This window comes from Dunckerocampus dactyliophorus, chromosome 6 (assembly GCF_027744805.1).
Source record: "Dunckerocampus dactyliophorus isolate RoL2022-P2 chromosome 6, RoL_Ddac_1.1, whole genome shotgun sequence".
Classification (NCBI taxonomy): Eukaryota; Metazoa; Chordata; class Actinopteri; order Syngnathiformes; family Syngnathidae; genus Dunckerocampus; species Dunckerocampus dactyliophorus.
In genome coordinates, this window is record NC_072824.1 from 18,396,139 (window position 1) to 18,412,656 (window position 16,518).

At 40.9% G+C, this 16,518-nt stretch overlaps 4 protein-coding genes across 4 annotated transcripts; 2 read left to right on the plus strand and 2 right to left on the minus strand.

The window, feature by feature from the left end:
• The first annotated feature begins 440 nt into the window (after positions 1 to 440).
• Positions 441 to 7,974, plus strand: ftr84 (finTRIM family, member 84). Its single transcript, XM_054780467.1, has 7 exons — positions 441 to 1,139; positions 2,039 to 2,134; positions 2,224 to 2,457; positions 3,892 to 4,048; positions 4,135 to 4,191; positions 4,266 to 4,319; positions 4,437 to 7,974. The coding sequence occupies exons 1-7, from the start codon at positions 567 to 569 to the stop codon at positions 4,976 to 4,978; spliced, it is 1,713 nt and encodes a 570-aa protein (XP_054636442.1). The 5' UTR covers positions 441 to 566; the 3' UTR covers positions 4,979 to 7,974.
• LOC129183347 (erythroblast NAD(P)(+)--arginine ADP-ribosyltransferase-like) lies at positions 5,323 to 8,064 on the minus strand. Its single transcript, XM_054780468.1, has 3 exons — positions 7,935 to 8,064; positions 7,780 to 7,855; positions 5,323 to 6,841 (listed from the first exon to the last, which is right to left on the minus strand). Exons 2-3 carry the CDS (start codon positions 7,846 to 7,848, stop codon positions 6,089 to 6,091), a joined length of 822 nt encoding a protein of 273 aa, XP_054636443.1. The 5' UTR covers positions 7,849 to 7,855; positions 7,935 to 8,064; the 3' UTR covers positions 5,323 to 6,088.
• Positions 8,065 to 9,462: 1,398 nt separating this feature from the next.
• On the plus strand, positions 9,463 to 16,379 carry LOC129182641 (ecto-ADP-ribosyltransferase 4-like). The gene is made up of 2 exons (XM_054779019.1): positions 9,463 to 9,514; positions 15,346 to 16,379. The coding sequence occupies exon 2, from the start codon at positions 15,585 to 15,587 to the stop codon at positions 16,377 to 16,379; it is 795 nt and encodes a 264-aa protein (XP_054634994.1). The 5' UTR covers positions 9,463 to 9,514; positions 15,346 to 15,584.
• LOC129182640 (GPI-linked NAD(P)(+)--arginine ADP-ribosyltransferase 1-like) lies at positions 10,878 to 14,017 on the minus strand. Its single transcript, XM_054779018.1, has 3 exons — positions 13,723 to 14,017; positions 11,811 to 11,946; positions 10,878 to 11,585 (listed from the first exon to the last, which is right to left on the minus strand). The coding sequence occupies exons 2-3, from the start codon at positions 11,925 to 11,927 to the stop codon at positions 10,878 to 10,880; spliced, it is 825 nt and encodes a 274-aa protein (XP_054634993.1). The 5' UTR covers positions 11,928 to 11,946; positions 13,723 to 14,017.
• Positions 16,380 to 16,518: the final 139 nt, after the last annotated feature.

Below are 16,518 nucleotides of genomic sequence, written 5' to 3' on the forward strand. Positions count from 1 at the left end.
TCGTGGTATGATGAGTTCTGGAATCAGATCAGTATTGGTATTGGCTGACACTCAAGGCTACAATATCGGTATTGTAATGGAAGTGAAAAAGTTGCGCAGTATTATATGCAGTATCATATGCTTGTTTATACACTTGTAGCTTGTACCTGTATATACACCTGAGCTGGTGATTTCATAGATCAACATTGCCCCGTTATTCTGTGATAAATGCTGTCGTGTTACCACTAAGAATTGTTTTGTTAGATTATTGTCTGCTGTCTGGGTGAAAGCTGTTTGTGTGTGTGTGTGTGTGTGTGTGTGTGTGTGTGTGTGTGTGTGTGTGTGTGTGTGTGTGTGTGTGTGTTTCACTGAAACCGGTGCCAATAGCAGACTCGGCTACTTTAACTCATTGTCTGCTTGTAGTGTACACAAAACCTCCCCTTTTGAATATCAGCATAAAACAACAGTGTGTCAGCATGCTGGGTCACAAGTGATCAGAACATCACAAGTTCATGAAGTATTGACTTATTCCCAGCACATTGTGGAACTACAACCATTTTTCAACCATTTTCAGATAGACAGGAATCATGGCTGAGTCTGGTTTCCCTTTACCACCAGACTCCATCTGCCCTCTGTGTGTGGATTCACAGCGAGACCCAGTCACTATCCCATGTGGGGACACATACTGCCTGGAGTGTATCAAGATCTACTGGGACCAGTTTGACCACATGGGAGTTTACAGCTGCCCACAGTGCCGTGCCACCTTCACTCCGAGGCCCGTGCTGAGACGAGACATCCCAGACGTTTACCACGAGCCCAGACGTCAGCTTACGGAGCTTACGCCTTTCCCTTACATGCATCGGGAGTCTTTTTGTGATTTCTGTGTTGGTCGCCGCAACAAGGCAGTCAAATCGTGTCTCATGTGCCTGGCCTACTACTGTGAGACACATGTCAAGCCGCATTACGAGTCGTCCACTTTTAAGAGACACAAGCTGGTGGACGAAACCGGCCACTTGGACAGGAAGATCTGCCCCCAGCATGAGAAAGGACTGGAGCTGTTTTGCCGCTCGGACCAGATGTGCATATGTGTGTTGTGTACTGTTAGAGAGCATCGCGGCCATAACATCGCCTCGGCAGAGGAGGAGCGCATTGAGAAACAGGTGAGTGTCTGGGGGACATTTATACTGAGAGCTATGGAAGGCTCAAGCAGAGTCTACAGTAGATTTAGGGGACATGGTTATGGCCGGTCTGTATGTCAGTCATTACACGCAGCAGCAGTGATTGGTCAGTTTCATCACTCACACCAATCTGCAGCAAATTTTGGTTGGTTACATCACTCATTCTTAATTACTCAGTCTAGATGTCAGTCATTGCACTCAGCAGGAAGAATTGGTCGGCGACTTCACTGCCTCTTAATTGGTCAGTCAGTTCTTGGATGACCTAGATGTCAGTCATTATAGGCAGCGGCTGTGATGGATCAGTTAAACCAGTCACGTGTCATTGGTAAGTCTAAATGTCTGTCATTGCCTACAGCATCAGTGATTGGCCAGTTACATCAGTCACACTTTATTGGTAAGTTTACGTGACAATAATGACAAGCTGCATCAGCGTTTGATCAGTTACGTCAGTTGCTCTTCATTGGTTGGTCTTGGGTCACATCAGTCACTTGTCATTAGTCATTCCACAGGTCCATCATTCAAGCTTTTTTCCAGCCGACACAGACATTGAACTATTATCAGTATTTAGCAAAAAGGTATTCTGTAAGAAAGCCATGGGAAAACACACCAGGAGTACCTAAAGTGGAATGTTTTTGAGCACTGCATACTAAAGCCTGTGGCTGTAAAAATATAGAGTCATTGTTCAGTTGACTAATGAAAAGTCTATTTTCATTTTCTCCTTTTAAGGTCCATTATTGTATGACAGTTATTTGTTGTACTTCACCCCCACCACCCTCTCTCCAAAACCTAAATATGGCCAACCTACAGTAGATCCAAACTGACATACTGTATCAAGCCCTGAAATTTATGAAGGTCCTAATATCATCATTTCTTCCCATCAGAAAGTGCTGGTGGTGACACAGTCGGATGTCCAGCACATAATTCAGGAGAGGATGAAGGAGCTGCAGGAGCTCAAACACAACGTAGATGTTCTCAAAGTAAGACCACTCCTTGACACACAGAAAGTCCCACCTCAGAAATATAACTTGTAGTCACATTGTCCTTACAATGTGACCTTATCTGCTAGAGCTGTGCCCAGCGAGCCCAAGCTGAGAGTGATAAGACATTTCACGAGATGCTCCAGGCGGTGGAGCGCTGGAAGGCTGAAATCCATCAGATGATAACAGCCAATATGCAGGCGGCTATGTCTCAAGCGGATGGCTACGTGGAGCGTCTGGAGCAGGAGATACTCGAACTGCAGCGAAGAGACACAGAGCTCAGGCAGATCCTGGAAACAGAAGACAACATTCACTTTCTGCAGGTTCTCTATTGTAATTTATCTGTAAATTCACAATGTACGAATGTGACATGAGCTTGATAAAGGTTGTGAAAGCAAAACAAAAAAGTTCATTATATTTTCACGGTTCATTGATGTTACAGTTAAAAGTACAACAAACTCATATTTTAATCAGACTTGCTTTACAGCGGCAGCGAACGTTCTTCCAATGTTCTGGAATAATTGCTGGAGTTCATTAGTTGGATAGCATTGTTAGTTATTTTGGTTAGTGCGGTGGTTCTCAATGACTTTCTGTCAAGCCTCCACTGGGGGCCAGAAATGTTTTTGCATCCCCCCCGATTTGAAATGCTATTGAAAATCTGTACAGACTGAACTCGAAACTGATGCAACAAAATGGAGAGCAGTGAAGCAGACAAACGTATTTAAGAGTTAAATTACCGGGGGGGGGCCCACACCACTATTTGAGAAGCACTGGTCTAGTGGTAGTTAGCAATGTTTTGTTAATTGGTATTCTTTAGAATCAACTAGTGATGTAGTTTTTCTAGTTATCAAGTGAGTTGGGTATTTTGGGTTAATTTGGTTGCTAAGTTAACTGGATATTGCTACTTTCGGTTAGTTAGTTTGTTAGTCAGAAAATTTGTTTCTTTTGTTTGGTTGGTTGTTTAATAGGGGTGTCACAAGATCTCGCAAGAATAAAACGGGACAAGATTTCTTGCCTGGGACCATAATAAATTAATTAATCACACAATAAATTGAAATGAACTAGATGATTTTGCCTGCCATGTGCATGCATGTCAGTTTTTCTCGTGTCCCCCATCAAAACAGTCAGGAAGAGTGTTCACTCTGTGCATTGCATTTATAGTAAAGTTAAAATCTCGGCTCGTCTCGTTCTCGTAGACCCAATCTTGTGTATCACCTTGTTTCTCGTGTATCGTGACATGCCTATTGTTTAATATCAGTAAATTCTAGCTGGTTAGCTAGGTTACACTAAAGGTGTTAGATATGTTGTTGCGGGGTAGCTAACTATGTTTTTAGTTAGTGGCTTGTAGTGGCAAATTGATTTGGCTGTTTGGTTAGCTAGCAAATTAGCAGGATTATTCTGTGCCGTGGCGCAGTGTGACGTGATAGATCGCCAGGTGTGCTGTGAGAAACTGCCTAATTTCACTTAATTGATCATAAAATTCATATGTCTTTGTTCATCTGTCTATGCCAGCGATGTATAGCGACAGGCAGAACAATTAAATAGTCTTCTGCTAGATGGCAAAAGGTACATAATTAACCAATGTATCTACCTGCTACCATTCATACAGCATTTTTAATTGGTGATGCGCCGTGTGATTTTTCTAATGTAAAATACCTTGAGAGAACTGGTTTAAGGCGTCAAAAGATTGATGCTGTTCTGTGCTCAATGGAGTATGCAAATATTAATCTATTGTACTCCAATATGTTGTTAAATAGAATTTTCCAACCCTGTGTGTTGCTCCGGAAGCCATGGTGCCCAAAGTGCTCATCAACCCTCAGTTCTCCTTCAGTGAAATGAGCAAAACAGCTTTGGAAATGAAGGAACACCTGGATGACATTTGTAAAAAGGAACTGAGTAAAATCTCCAAGACAGGTTTGCCCAGATAATTTAAAAAGCATGACTTACCATACAAAGCATCACAAAGTCAAGTCAGTAACATATTTATGTAACATTGACAGTCAGCGAAACACCAGTGTACATCCTTTTGCCAAGAAATGGGGACAAAAGGCTGAAAGGTGAGTGAGCTGCAACAACTTTGAAGCAAAAGAAAAGATCAACTCAACACGAAAAATACGTTTCACACTAACAGTTCCAAGCAGAGTGGATTTTCAGGAGCCGAAAACGAGAGGAGACTTTTTAAGATGTGAGTATTTTGCAACTGATGTGCAATCTTAGTTGGAGTACAATAACTGTAGATTCAAACTGAACTGTAGTTTCAAACTGTAGATGAATAGGGATGTTTCTTTGTCTTCCTTCTCAGACTCTTCAAAGATGTCCTTCGATCCAAACACAGTCTATAAAGAGCTGGTCCTTTCTGATGGAAACCAAAGGGTCACTCGGAAGAAAACGGTCCAGTTTTATCCTGATCATCCTGACCGATTTGATGGTTTCTCCCAGGTGTTGTGCAAAGAGCCGCTGACTGGTTTTCGATTTTATTGGGAGGCTGAGTGGAGCGGTGAGTTCTCAGTCGGTGTGGCTTATAAAAGCATCAGTCGCAAGGGGAAGAACTCGCACAGTCTGCTAGGCTACAACAACAAGTCTTGGAGTCTGCTCTGCTCCGACTCGGGATATTCCGCCTGGCACAACAAAACCGACCGCGACCTTCCCAGTGCTCCTAGGACGTCACGGATTGGTGTGTACCTGGACTATGCCGGCAACACTGTCGCATTTTACGCCGTCTCAGAGACTATGGCGCTCATCCATAGATTTAAGGCTCATTTCAGTGAGCCTTTGTATGCAGGATTTGGTGTGGGCTCTTCAGTTACTCTTTGTCAGCTCAAGCAAAATCCTACACCTTACTAAGATAAGCATACTCACTCACAAGTATGCTGGAAAGATAGTTTTATAAATAAAACAATTCAATCATTTTATTACAACACTGCTTTTTATTACGACAATAGCAATGCCATGGCAACACCACATCACTTGATTTAGTGGGCTAATATGTTGTTGTTGTCTGCATTTTTTAAACAATACTAATACTTAAACATCGCTTCTTTAATATTTAATAGCTTGTTGCAAACAACTAATTTCATGAAATTGCATTCCAACACGATAGGACAAACATGGGCAAATATTTACTGCTCATTAGCAGCCTCAGTCGGGTGTTTTTTTTTAAAGCTAAAATCAAACCGATCAAAGCAGTAGAAGATGGAAAAATTTATTTTCAGTACTTCATAGTCTGTACACGACATGTAAACAAAAAAAAAATAAAAACAAAGACAGTGACAGTGACAATAGCAATGAAATGTGTCTCTGCTACCCTGTGCTGGATGAAATGGTCACACACACATTTATTGGCAACGACAATTTATCATTACAACAACACTGCAGTAGATACAAAGACTTATACATGCGCATGATTTTCACTTTTTCATTGGATGGATTTGCAAGGTCTCGCTCTATGGAGTACACCCACCCCTATTCACCAGTCAAGAACCTCACTGCACCTGCTACCTGCAGTACGTACCTACCGTACCACAGTACTTTCCTTCCAGTCTACCTATGTTAGCAAAAAAGCATTGGCTAAAGTAGAACAATTAATTGCATTTAGTTTTATATTTGCCTGATTGTCTTGATTTTGCACTTTCTACGCTCTTGTGTGCTTTTTGTACTCTTGCTTTTGCTGCTGCAACCCTGGAATTTCCCCTTGTGGGACTAATAAAGGCTTATCTTATCTTATTTTATCTTATCTTATCTTCAAGGGTGTCTTGAGTGTGATATCTTGTAACATTTCAACTTTTTTTTGGAAACATTATAACTTTTATCCTACTGTTTATTTTACATGTCACCCTGATGCTCCTTTGTAAAGTTTTGATGTGGGCATGTTTCATTTTTTAACCCCTGGGCTGGACATTGAACATATCTGGTCTACCTTAAGCGGAACTGTTTGTACTCAAAATCAAATGTTTTCTAGTTTGAAAAGAGAGCACAATTCAAATTGGACTGTGTTTTCCCCATACTTTTCAGTTGGTAAACCACCTCACACGGAAGTATCATGTTGGCAGTGCTTCTTTCTATCTTGGTCACCTTGAAAAGCTCATAGGGAGGAATTAAGACTTCCCTCTCAGACTCTCCAAGCTTAGAGTAGAGTGAGATATCTGCTCCAAAGCATGTGGTCACCTCAAAGCATGTTTTGTTTCCGTATTTTTCTGCACTCAGGTACTGACCCATTGAACCAGACGTGAAAGCGCCGAAGCGGATCGGTTTGTTGAGATCTTTTTGACGGAAGGAAGCATTCACCCTTCGGAAGATGGTCACGCATTTTTCTGCTGCAGTCCGACGTGACCTCAGAGTTTTGATGGCATCTGTCAGGAAGAAGTGAAGCGTGTGATATCTGAATGTGGTCTTGTACTTGGACCTCTGGCTTCGCACTGCAGTATTGAAATCTAAGTAGATTGGGGGTTTGTCAAGGGAGTAAATATAAATAGCCATTATTTGTTCTTTCCCCAGTGCACTGGAGGGTCTCCTCGACTTCTTGCGCCCCCATTTTTTCTTGTAGTATTCCTCAGCTTCTGTCCAGGCCAGTGTCATCTTTTTGTCTTGGTTCTGCTCATTGAGTAGATAGTCCCTCCTCACTTTGCACTCCATCTTGTCTCTGCAGCCGTCGTACATGTCGTCAACAGCATCCGCAGCCATGTCAAGTAAAAGCCCGTTGCATGAAGCCTGCCAAAAGTTAGCACAGAAGCAGATTCAGAAACTACCTAGGCCAGGGGTCCCCAACGTGGTACACGCGGGCACCAGGTAGCCCCCACGACCACATCAGATGCCTGTAGGCCTGGTTTTCAGTTAATATTGTGTGATACACTAGAAAGAAATGCATTCCGAAATACAGAAAAAAAACATTTGTTGATGTTTTAACACAAAATGTGAGTTGCGGATACCAACATTTTGTTCATGTTAAAAAAAAAAACGTTATGACGATTTTAAATGACTTTGTATTTAGTTAATTAGTCAGTACATGTCATACAATTTGACCAAAATATGACAAAATATGCCTATGTTAGGGTGACCAAACAGTTTCCCAGGAGGTGTCTTGTTTTCACGTCATGTTCTGGGTGTTTTTTTTATGTCGCGGTTTTCATGTTTTTCATTGTGCCATAAATTGACTGGCATTGGGTACTCTGTGCTGCATGTGACGTAATCCCTGGAGGTTGCTGGATTTCCTAAATAGATAATATTGTTTCATATTTTTTTATTCTTTTTAAATATATTCTAACGACGACGACGACGATTTGTCCTTTTTTCAATATCTCCTCCTCCTCCACCACAACGACGTATGCTCGACCACTCCTCTTCTATACTTTTACTCTTGCATAGCAGTTGGGAATGTCAAACCATTTCCTGTACAGTTAATAAAGTTTTATTATGATAACAGTTACATGTTTTAATAGTGAACCAATTAATTGTAATTCATTATTTCCATTTGCATTATTTCCTAAGGGGAAAATAGTTTTATGAATGAATAAATAAGAGGTCGGCCAGTGACCTGAAGAACATAAATACAGTAAAATGCTTTTTCAACAACATTTAAGTAATTCCCTGTCTTTTTTAATTCCCATGATTTCCAACTTTGAAAATTCCCTGAAATTCTACAGCCATACCTGTGTCATTCCTAAGGAGGCTCCATAAAACACGGTAGCCACCACCCACAATGACATCGCGGCTGCCATTGTTAACCTGTCAACACAGCATTACAACATTAAAACACACGCAAAACCCAAGACAGGAATATCATTGCATGTTATAACTGACTCACCTCAGTCGACTTTCTGCTGTGGATGGTTTTTTTATAATAAAGATCTGAGTCAATGAATTTGCCTGTTTTATTCTTGCAAGGAGAGAGTACAAGATGACAGCAAGCGGTTAAGCAGTCAATGCAGTTTCTGAAGAGGAACCAGAAAGGGCGCTTCTTTTTATACAGTGCATTAGACTGTACAAACTTGCACAGCAAAAGCGGAACAAATGTATACTTTTGTGATAATATTAGAAAAGATAAGACATCTGCTTCCTTTCTCAGAACACAGAAGTTCCAGTTCTGCAAATGTGTTTTAAGAAAAAAAAAATACATTTTCCACATTTTCATTTGGCCTGTACTGCATCAGCAATAATGGTAATTTCAAACATATAATGCTACACGTTTCTATTTATCACACTTGACTCAAGCAAGTGTTAATTTATACCACAATTTCCAGCATTGCAGTGCAAACCATTGAGTGCTTTAGTGATGGGACCATTTATAGTAGAGATGGCAACTGAGCCAAGTTGTTCCTCAGATTTCCATCCAGCCGTCCATTTTCTATACCTCTTATCCTCACTAGGGTCGCGGGTATGCTGGAGCCTATCCCAGATGACTTCGGGCAAGAGGCGGGGTACACCCTGGACTGGTCGCTGGCCAATCACAGGGCACATATAGACAAACAACCATTCACACTCACATTCATACCTATGGACAAATTAGAGTCGCCAATTAACCTAACATGCATGTTTACCCGGAGAAAACCCACGCACGCACGGGTGCCACAAAGAGATGCCCAAGCAGAGAGATTGGAACCCAGGTCTTGCTGATCTCTTGACTGTGTAGCCAAAATGCTAACCACTCGGCCACTGCGCGGCCCTTTATTAGAGACCTATAGCCATGAAATAAAAGCCCTTGTCACCTTTACACTATTACCCAAGAACAGAAAATAAGACATATTAGACATAAATAAGACATAACATAGATTCACACATTAGCATTGGGAGAGTTCCTTGTTTTTTTCTGGACAGCGTACTTCCTGCGGTGGCTATTGTGTCATTAATGTAATGTAATGGCGGCTGAATGACAACACGTCATGACGGCTGTAAATTAGTCAGCTTTTTAATTTGAAATAGACACAGAGCAATATGCCTTACAGGCACACGCTCAAAACACAGCATGAACAGTTCAACACTTCCTAATTCTCTTCTTCGGATTTATTTCCTAAAAGACAGCTCTAACCCAGAATGCAGCGGCGAGGGATGACTGTGCAGTAAAAAGGTTTTCTCAACATTTACTGTAATTCCCCGTTCTAGCTTTACCTTCAAGCCATGCATATGTGATACCCACTGAAGTGTTGTCACAACTGTGTGCAGTATTGCAGAATATAATTAATTTGTTTCAACCATGTTTGTATAAAGAACCGTTTCATTTTGTACATAAGGTGGGTAGTAATGGGCACTCGCCAGCAGGGGGTAGTGTGACGGCTGGTCTGGCTGCAGGTGCATCGTCAGTTGGTCTGCTTGGCGAACTTCCTCTTTCTGCTTAGCAAGACGATGGGCAGCTGTTGGCTGTGTTTTATTAATATATCCTGTTTTCAGGTGGGTGGAAACTAAATTGAGCCATGTGACTAAAATACACTATAAATATGTTATGAAATGTTTGGATGCACAATGATGGTAGTAGAAGCTATGCTTTATTGCAAGGTAACGTAATACAATGTTGTGATTGTTTGTTGTACATTTGATTTGTTGTGTCAAACAAAATCTAGCTCAGTAAATGTGCTGTCTGTGTAATGTAATGCAATGTGATGTGATGTTGAACTCCGTGTTTATGCTGAACTAAGTTGAATTTGGGTTAATGAATGTATTGGAAACAATGAAAGAAGAGAGGATTTAATGTGCAGATGTTTAATAAACGTCCTCTCTTTCTGCTCAGCAAGACCATGGACAGATGTGAAGTTGGCTGTGTCTCATTAATATATTCTGTTTTCAGAGAGGGCACCTGCAACACACATTTCCTTTTTTTTCCTGTTAATTCTCATGGAAAGTTTCAGACTTTTAAAATCCCCTTGATTTCTACAGGCCTACCCACCTGTCATTCCTAGAGGCTCCATTAGACGTAATAGCTACCACCCACACTGACATCATGACATCCATGGGTAACCTGTCAGCACATCGGTGATAACATTAAAACACAAAACCACAGACATTAATATCAACACATATTATGATTGACTCACCTCTGTTTAAGTACCAACTTTGTGTTCTTGCTCGACTTGTGTTGAATGCGAGTGGAAGCTTGTCTCACCTGCTGAAGTTGTTTCACAACATGCATTGCACTTTTAGTCAGTTTGGTAAAATGCTGTTTTATAACATCTGGTTTATATCCTATACTGATCTTTGTATGTTTTCATACAGCCCTAAATTTAATCTTAGCACCCCCTAGTACCACTAGTAATCAGAGGTAAGGGACTCGAGTCACACTGGAGTCGCAAATTTGAGGACTTGAGACTTGAGTAACTGTAAATAGACTTGAATTGCTTACGTATGACTTAGTCATCTTGAGACTTGATATAGAATTGTGGCAGTTGACTTGAATTACCTTTGCATTTATTTAAAGTTAGATTACACTTGAAATTGTTTTATTTTGAAACATTCTCAGGGCATTGAATCGATTGCAAATGGACTGGTCAGGTGTTCTGAGAAGACGTTTTGCCTCTCATCTCAGCAGCCTTCATCAGTTCATGCTTAAAGACTAGATAGGACAGCTCGTCTGAGAACTTGGTGCAAGATCAGGTGCATTTATCCTCTAGAGGAGGAGGCATGTCCAGACAGGCAAGGTTTCGCTCCTTTGTGGTGACAAATGATCGTCGTTGGGATGCTCTCATCATTTTGCAAACTGTAAACCACTCACAATATTACACACTGTTTACATCATAAAATGTTCCAACACTTAGAAAGATTATACATATGTTTTTATTTGCTGCAGATTCAGTTTACAATTCAGATCTCCCCTGGGTGTTTTAGTGCTTTGTAGTTTGTAGACAACATTACACCACTGCTTATCAGTTAGTACATCAGTGATAGTGAAAACCTCATATGGAGGAATCAGCACTTGTCCCTCTTGGCCTTTAGCAGAGTAGAATGTCACATCAGCACCAAAGCAAGTGTGGATCTCAAAGCAGGAAACTTTGCCATTGGACTCAAACGTCTGCTTGTTTGTAGCCGCCCAAATGAAAGCACCGAAACGTATGTTTGTGTTCACCACATTGAGGTCATAGCGCTCCGAGGTGCGATGATAGCTGGTCTTGCAGGACGTGTGACGCAGTAGCTGGATGACTTCCGTCAAGTAGAAGTAGAAGTAATGGAACTGAAATTCATGTGTGCTGTATGCTTGTTTCCCTTCTTTAACTGCTGTGTTGAAATCATGTTGGACCACAGGCACACTGGTGTACAAGTACAAAGAGATGGCATGTTCCTGCTTCATGTCCTTATGCACAGGTGTTCTTGCGTGTGTTTCAGCAAGAGCCCAAGTAGAACCGAAGCGTTTGTTATTGCGGCGCTCAAATATGCCAAGCAGGTCAATCACGGGAGCCATCTCAGACCGGCAACCTTCATACATGTCATCAATGGACTCTGTCTCCATGTCCAGCGGCAAATGATCAGGCCTCTGGAATGACAAAAGGGCTACAGTGAGTATTAAGTATTAACAGTGGAGTTATTATATGCCGGCTATACACCAGGAACCTACCTGCACTTAACTATTATAAACAACAAACATCAAAAGCTGTTTATACTAGTTAGATAGTAAGACACCCATACACTGAAGAACTTGTTCCAGAAAAGTACCACAAGGCTTATGTGACAAGTTTATCCTTCTTAGTAGTGTACTGACCTGGGCAGGTTCCGGAGGCCACCAGAGAATTACAAATGGGTCACGATACAAGGCGAACATTGCCGCTAGCATCAACAGAAGGGTTGCCCAGTTTGTCAGTGATCTTGGTATCTTCATGACCTTTCCAACTTCATATCTGAATCCAAAAAATTCAACCATGCATTATAAACTCCTGATCAACATCTTAAGACCAGTTGAAAAATTGCTAGAGTTTGCATTTTGCACATTTGGATCTGAATGAGATTTTAAGTAGAGCTACAATATGCATAACTTTACAATTACTTTATAAATATAACTTATATATGACTTATTGGAACATGCAGGGGTGGGACTCCATTCCATAAACATGGGCTTCCTTCCGATTCTTTTTCTTCCTCTCATTGTTGTACACTTTTCTGGGCATTAAAACACGTGTCCAATATAACCACTGGTTGCGGGGGTTGGGGATGTTGGGCATTTTGGTGGAGTTTAGGGATGGAGGTGGGATGCGCTGTGGCCTCTGCGGGTGGGCTTGGCCTTCTCTGGGCTCTGGATGGGCATGTCCGGCTGTTGGGTGTCTCTGTGCTTTTGCGCGGCTTGCTGTTCTCTGGCGGGGGGCCGGACGGCAGGGATGCCAACTGCTGGGGGCGCTCTGGGCTTGTGGCTGCTTCCCTGTGGGAGCAATCTGTTGGCGCCTTGCAGTGCAGCGGTAGCCATATTGATGGCTGAGGCACTGATGGGTGTCATCCTGGTCTCATGATGTTGAGATGTGTGTGGCTTGATGAAGAGGACTGTTAATATTGTGAATGCATGGATCACACATCTTTGGGAGCTTTGCGGATCGGCTCCTTGTTGGAGGGCGGCGAGTTGTGCAGGGGTATGCAAGGGCGTTGGTATTTGGGTATATGCATTTGGGGAGGGGTGGTCAGGTTCGCTTGCGGAGGTCGTGGTGCACTTTGGCTTCGTCCTGGGGTTTAGCCTGGAGGCCCAATGTCCCTAGCTCTTTGTGAATCATGTATATTGAATACAGAAAGTGAACAAATTTGTTAGTGATTGCTGTGATATGGAAAGGGGGTAGGATTAAATAAGCGCCGCTTCTTCCTACTCCTTTTAATGTAAGCTTCCTACTCCTTTTAATGTAAGCTTGTATGCATAATAAACCAAACTAAACTACAAAACCACTTAAAACATGTATCACAGTTTTTTTTTTGCCTTTTTACACAATAAAAAAGATATTAATTCATTCATATTCTATATCACTTGTCCTCACTATAGAAATAAAAAAATACATGAAAATATGAAATACATAAATATAGGTCTCTCTACCTATCCACCTAACCTTAGGTGGGGTATAGTCTGGACCAATCACCTGAAAAACGCAGAACAAAAAGATAGGCATACGCCAGACATGCTCACTATACCGTTTGTTTTGTAACTTGGGCTCGGGGCATGCTTGCATGCGTGCTTGTGTTACTTAAAAGCTAACACAAATTATTATTAATTGTTTAGCTAATTGGATTATGATATGCTCAATTAATTTTTTCTTTCATTTTGGAATTGAATAAATGCTTTCCATTAAATAAAAATACATCCATCCTCTGTATCACTTATGTACAGTGTGAGGAAGCTGGAGTCTGTCCCAGCTGACTAGAGAGCCAGTGTACACAACGGACCGATCACCTATCAGTCGTAGCACTGACATATAAAGGCCGACAACCATTTACACCTAGTCATCAGTGAACCTATAACACACATGTTCTTGTACTATCCAGAGAACAGTCACACAAAAAGAGAACATACATGCAAATTTCACACGCATTGGTCTCAGTCAACACAGATGCAGTTCATAGCATATTGACTAAACCTGCACGTAAGCGTGTCAGTAAACGCATATAGACCCCTAAGAAATACAGAAGTAGTTTTATTGCCTTACCTTTTTGTCTGTGAAATGTCCTGAGAAGCATGTGCGGATATTTGGAGGTGCACTGTTTGACAGCAAGGAGGTCCTTACTAACAGGATTTACCTGAACAGCAGCACGCTTAATACAGAAGGAAATAACTTTGATCACACCCTACGCATTTGACATAGTTTTACCGAACAACCTGCAGGCACTTTGCATTGAAACAGTATCAGGCCATCAAAAAATTAACATATTCCACTGGGTTGTATCCAGAAGATCTCTACCCGTTGTATTGCTGTGTGGATTGGATTTAAACAAGAGATTGAAACTGTGGAAAACAGGCTGTATGACTTCAACGCTGCTGTGCAGAGTGTGGCAACACTTGCAGATCTGGTTTGGTAGCCCACTTGACTAAGGTGTTGAGTGGCTTAAGAGAAAAAAAGCCTAAAAGAAGAGACCAGGAAGGACTTCATTTTCTTTTATTTAAAGGCAAACGTTACCACTGTGATGCTTTTAATGGGGTAAGCTCTAGATTAAAAAAATGCATTTGTCATTTGGATTTTTTTTTACCTAAGTTTGTATTTCAGTTTCTATTTTAACAGTATTTAGTGTTTTGGTGTATAATTCAGCTGATTTGATTTGAAGACATGATGTTTTCAGAGCATTATCTCATCATGTTTGTACTTTATAAGGGACACGTGTATATGGGGCACAACAACTAGTCTCTGTTTTGGAGCATGTTGCTGCTCGTGTATACAAAGTAACATTCACATTGTTAGAAAATAGTCCAGTTTGTCCATAATAGAAATACTCTTTGTACAAAGTTCTACCTACCAGTCATAAGAACATGCACACACAGGTGTCCAAAATGTGGCGCTGCGGCTATCTGTGGAACGTAGCTCACTGTAGAAACAAAATAAACAAAAACCCAGAAAAAGTGGAAAAATTTAGCAAAAAGGCATAATGTAACTAGAAAAGGCTAAAATGTTGATACTAATGAGTAATAAAAACACAAATATTGGTCTTTAAATATATGTATAATGTTGTTTTTTCATTAGAAATTGTGTTTTTTGTTAATTATAACTTTGAAAGGACAGCTGGACTGATGTAAACAGACAAATACAAATAAACAAGACAAAATCAGTGAGCATCATTATTATTATTATTATTATTATTATTATGTAACAGTGCTTTGTTTAGTCTCAAAAATGTTGACAATAATATTTTTGAGCGTCAGTCGGCTAAGTAAAAAAGTTTGTCCAGTCATATTTTTTCATTGCACTTTTCTTAAAGTTAATGTTAAAATCTCGTCTTGCCTTGCGAGTTGCGTGTTTCATGACACCCCTAGTGTACTCTACATGTTTTGAAATCACAGGACCAGCCAAACAAAGAAAAGAAGTATCAATTATACACCCGAAAATCCGGTAATCCTATGACTCTCAATGAACTGAGCTCGAGTGAGGTACGTTGACGGTTGAGGTTGTGGATGACTTCCAAGGTGTTTTTTTTAAAGGATATTTAGGTGAAATTGTGTGACTTCAGTGGTGTTCAACACGAAAGGTTCAGCTATAAATTAGTTTTAATCCAGGACATTATGCCAAAAAGCATTTTGGGTGGTTGTAAAGGACCTGATGTTAGTTACTTCTGTCTTCCAGATGCATTTTGCAGAGGAACCCAGCATGTGCCTGTTGATGTCTGTTATCATATATCTCCTTTACCACAGCCAATACATTGCTGCAAAGAGACGTATTTGTATTGCATGCATGAGGGATAATATTGCCATCTAGTGGATAAATGCTGACACACTGCTTTTCCTGTTGAGAATTCGTCACAGGCTCCGTCCTATGGCACCAGGGACGACAGTTGCAGAATCGATCCAGTTGTGTTGATTGACATGGCCATAAGAAAGAAATGGCCTTCCCTGACAAACTTCAGTCAAGCTTGGAGCGATGCAGAAGAAAAAGCTAGAAAGCCAGCGCACAAGTACATTGAGAAGCAGCATGCAGTTGCCATACACATGTATACCAACTCCTTGCTACAGCATACCAATGGGAAATTGGAGAGTGTGATAACAGCTGGACGCCATCAAAGCAAGAATGAAGCAGTTTATATCAACCCATTTCTTTATTCCGCTCTGAGCGATGCCATTCAGGTTCTGAAGCATAGTCAGGTAACATGTCTTAGAACCTACTACAGAACACAGACACTTTTACATTTGAACATGTTTAACCAACAAGTCCGGTTCGGCTCTTTCATGTTATTTTTTGACAATAGTAGTCTTGAAAGTCGCCTTACATGTTTTGAGATTAATACATGTTTCGGTGCCGACATATCCTATTACTCTGTTTTGGACCAAAATCATCAGGTGCTGATTCCCCCCTATGAGGTCTTCAAAGTGTCTCGTGTCCACCCAGTTATCACTGAGGGCTGTAACATCACCTACAAACTGGAGAGCAACCTTGACTGTGTGTATGATATAGAAGGCAACATGCTGCATTCCATATCTGCATCACCAGTGGAAGGATTGTGGTGCCTTGTCATCGTCACTTTTATGATCATCATCTGTCTTGTGGTCATCATTGTAAAAGTGTATCGAAAGAAAACTGATCTTCAAAGTGTTTATTTACATCCACGCGCAAACTATCATTGTGAGGTTGTCACGAAAACACCATTATTCAACATTAAATAAATTACATTTTAACATACTTTGTTATCATTGTTAATTCTGTATTTCTCTTATCACAATTTGTCTTATCAGATAGTAATGATACTATGGTTTTGTGATTTTGGGTAGCAATACTCCAGGATGCAAAGACCTGGTGAATGGT